The sequence below is a fragment of the Lipotes vexillifer genome, unplaced genomic scaffold (genome assembly GCF_000442215.2).
Source record: "Lipotes vexillifer unplaced genomic scaffold, Lipotes_vexillifer_v1.1 scaffold835, whole genome shotgun sequence".
Lineage (NCBI taxonomy): Eukaryota > Metazoa > Chordata > Mammalia > Artiodactyla > Lipotidae > Lipotes > Lipotes vexillifer.
The window spans coordinates 182,959-186,298 of record NW_006774135.1 but is presented as its reverse complement, the minus strand read 5'-3'; the positions used below and the strand labels follow the sequence as shown (position 1 = coordinate 186,298).

General features: G+C 65.7%; 2 protein-coding genes across 2 annotated transcripts in view; both read right to left on the bottom strand.

Annotated features, from left to right (window-relative positions):
- Positions 1-2,608, bottom strand: part of LOC103077144 (tyrosine-protein phosphatase non-receptor type 11-like) — an 11,536-nt gene extending 8,928 nt beyond the window's left edge. The window contains 1 exon segment of the mRNA XM_082930832.1: positions 2,595-2,608. Within this exon segment, the coding sequence (XP_082786958.1) occupies positions 2,595-2,608 (14 nt within the window).
- Positions 2,609-2,650: 42 nt separating this feature from the next.
- The window catches only part of AGRN (agrin), a 35,212-nt gene continuing 34,522 nt past the window's right edge, over positions 2,651-3,340 (bottom strand). The window contains exon 41 of the mRNA XM_007448966.1: positions 2,651-2,845. Within this exon, the coding sequence (XP_007449028.1) occupies positions 2,651-2,845 (195 nt within the window). The remainder of the gene's footprint in view (positions 2,846-3,340) is intronic.

The window sequence follows — 3,340 nt, the reverse complement described above, 5'->3', positions numbered from 1 at the left end:
AACCACATCCTGGGCCCAGATGCCGCCTCCCCAAGTCCCAGCAGCCTCAGACGCCAGTCCAAGATGGGCGATGCCCAGAGTGTGGGACCAGGGGCAGAGGGTGGAGGCCCAGCATCAAAGCCACAGAGCACGGTGAAGGGCACGTTGTTTGCCCTTTCTGGGACTCTCGCTCATACTCTCCGTCCCTCTCTCCTCCCCGAAAGCTGCCCCGGGTCTATTGGGTGGAAATCTCCAGGGGTGGGGTATCCTGAGAGACCACAGCAGCTGCAACCCCAGGCCAAGGTAGGCCTCACTCCCCCGACCAGGCCTAGCGGTGGAGCCAGGTGTTCGCAGGCTGGCTGCGCCAGTGGCCCCTGGCTGAGGGGCGGGACGAGGTGGGGAGGCTGCAGTCCCATCTCCAGTCTCCACACCAGGATCACTTCTGTGCCAAAGGGCTCCCTGCTCGGCGGCAGGTCGGTGACTCAGCTCTGCCCTGGTCACATGGTCAGGCAGGCCTGGGAGAGGGGCAGGTGAGGTGGGCAGGGCACGCTGGGCTCCCCATGGGTCTAACAGCCTGGGCATGCCAAGGCCAAGCTGAGTCCAGTCAGTGCCCCGGAGCCCAAGAACAGCCCAGCCTGAACCCACTGGCCACTGTCTGGTCCAGCTTTCTGTGTGGCCTTGGTGTCCCAGCTGTAGATGGCACAGCTCCAACCCTGGGACCCCGGGAGACCCGTGAATGGCCTGTCGACACGCTTACACACACGGTGCAGGGGCTGGACACACCTGCCGGGAAGACACTGTCATGATGGTGGGAGATGCAGACAAGTGGGGAGGGTCCCAGGCTGGAACTCCAGGGCTGGGGACCCCAGAGCAGTCAGTGTTCTTCTTCATCTCCCTGCCCCCAGCCCCTCCTGGTCCCAGAGGAAGCTCAACCAAGGCCTGTCCTGTCTATGCAGAACTGAACTAACCAGAGACATGCTTTCCCCTCCAATCTGGAACAGAGGGGTAGCTCTAGGGTGCTCAGCAGCTCCCCATAGGAGCCGGCTCCTTCCCGAGCACATCAAACAGCAGCACCAGGCAGGACTTGCGCCCAGCCCTGCCCACAGCACCGGAGTCCTCGGGCGCGTGGTGCCGATGACGGTGCCCATTGACCCACAAACCACAGGGTGATGGGGAGGCGCGACAGGGTGGGGGCAGGTGTAGGGGGATGGGCTTCGCTTGGGACTTGGTTGGGCCTGCCCAGGCCCGATAGGGGCGTGGGCAGGGACCCGGGGGCCAGAGGAGGGACCGTCCAGAAGGCCATCACAGGGGTGGGGCAGGGAGGGTTGGCGAGGGCCGGCAGAGCCGCACCGGGGCTTTCCCAGGCTGGCCCAGGGTCACACGCACATGACGCGGACATGACCTTTTCTGAGCACCAGAACTTGCCTGGGGTACAAGAAGGAGTGAGGCCAGTGGAGCCCGAGGGGTGGTTCCAGGCGGAGCCCAAAACATCCTCCTGCCTGAGCTCCAGCTGGATGTTAAACCTGGGAATCGCAGGGCTCTGGGGCTCACAGGTTCCTGGAGACCCAACCCACTTCCACTATTCCCAAGCCGAAGAGTGCCCTCGACCCTGCCGGAGGCCGCCGTGCCAGGCTCACCACACCCCTTGTAGGGATTCTGGAGCCCTCGCCGCGGACGCACTGCCCTGGCCCCGCAGATCAGATCTTGTCCAGCCCCCTCACTGATCTAGGGAGTCACTCGGGGTCTTAGGGCGACCCTCCCTGTGACCTCCAGCCTCACCAAGCCCCAGAGGGGCTGTTCCAGATGTGCCAGGAAGTGGCGACAGGCGTCTCACAACTGTGGCTCGCCACAGACGTCCACATCCAGCTGGGGTCTGAGCTCACAGGAGTGTGTGCACACCCCGGCGGGGGGGGCGGTCTGGTGGAAAGGGCAGGAAGGGCCCCTTCCTGTACAAGTCCCGTCTTCCCTCTTCATGGAGGCCAGAAGCTGGCTTGACTTGAGCCCCGTCCCGGGTCTCACACACACCCCTGCCAGGGAGCTCACCCCTAAACCTGGTCCTTAGGAGGGTCGGGGTGGGGTGGGGGGATGAGCCTGTCAAGGGAGGGCTGATCCTTGCAGGTCAAGGGGCCACAACTAGGGAGGGAGACCAGAGTCTCCAGGACGGCCCCAGTTTCAGGACTGGGGAAAGGGGGGATCCCGCCAGGTGTAACACATCTCTGGTGGCCCAAAGGGAGCCTGGAACAAGGCAAGGAGTCCAGGGGAGTGAGAGAGAGAGAGGGTCTGTTACTGACCTGACACGTGCTGCCCACTCTAGGCTCCAGCCACTGCCACCCAAGAGCACCATCCATTCCCTAGGGTCAGGGTACCTCTGACCCCCCACCCAGACCCAGCCCCCGATCGGAAAGAGTTCTATCCACCCGCCGGGGTGAGGCTGGGCCTCGCTGGCCTGGGACGCGTGGAAGGGGGCGGGTGTCAGAAGGTCAGGCCTGAGCGCCACCGGTCGGGAGCAGGAGACGTCCCGGGGAGCATCTCGCCCGCACCCCCTGTCCGCGCCCGTCGGCCGGAACCTCACGTGGTGGGGTCCCGGCTTCTGGCCACCGGGAGGCCGGGCTCACCTGCGCGAGGTCATGTCTGCTGGGCTCAGGGTGCTCCGGCCGCACGGAGGCCCCGCCTACCTCGAGGATCCGCCCACCGGAGCCCCGCCCACCGTAGAGGCCCCGCCCCTCCCGAGCTCCCTTAAAAGGAGCCGTGCCCTCAGGTCTCGCAAAGGTGCTGGGAGGTTGCACCAGTTGCCCAGGGCGCCGGGCTTCAGGACGAGGGGCTCACGCCACATCACGGGCTCGGAGGGCGAAGGCGCCAGGCGGCCCTGGTCCGAGAGGCGCGGAAAGTGATTAATTCTGTGTCCTGTTCGTCTGGGTGCTTTCCTTCCAAGAACCTTTCGAGCTCCGCCTCTGTCCTGGGGGAGGAGGGGCTGCACTCCCCGCACCCTGGGGGGAGGGGCTCGGAGCTAGAGAAGCGGGTGGAACAGGTCCCACCGGCCCCGCGTCCCGAGGGAGACCCCAGAGGGGCGGAGGTGGGCGCCCACGTGATAACCAGCTCTTCCCTCTTAGCCGTCCTAGCTTGGGCTGCCGGCTCCCCTTCTCACCACCTCTGCCACCCGCCTAGTCGCCACACTTCCTAAGTGGTGCTGACACCCCCTTGACCTCGGCCTTTGCTCCTACTACAACTGCCCCCACCAGGCCGGCTTGTCCCTGGGGCCCGCTGGCCAATCGCCTGGAGGTTCCAGCCTTCCTTGCCTGGGCTCCTAACCTGGGGATCCCGTTAGGACTGCCCAGCGCCGCGCCCTGGCCGCCCCCCCCCC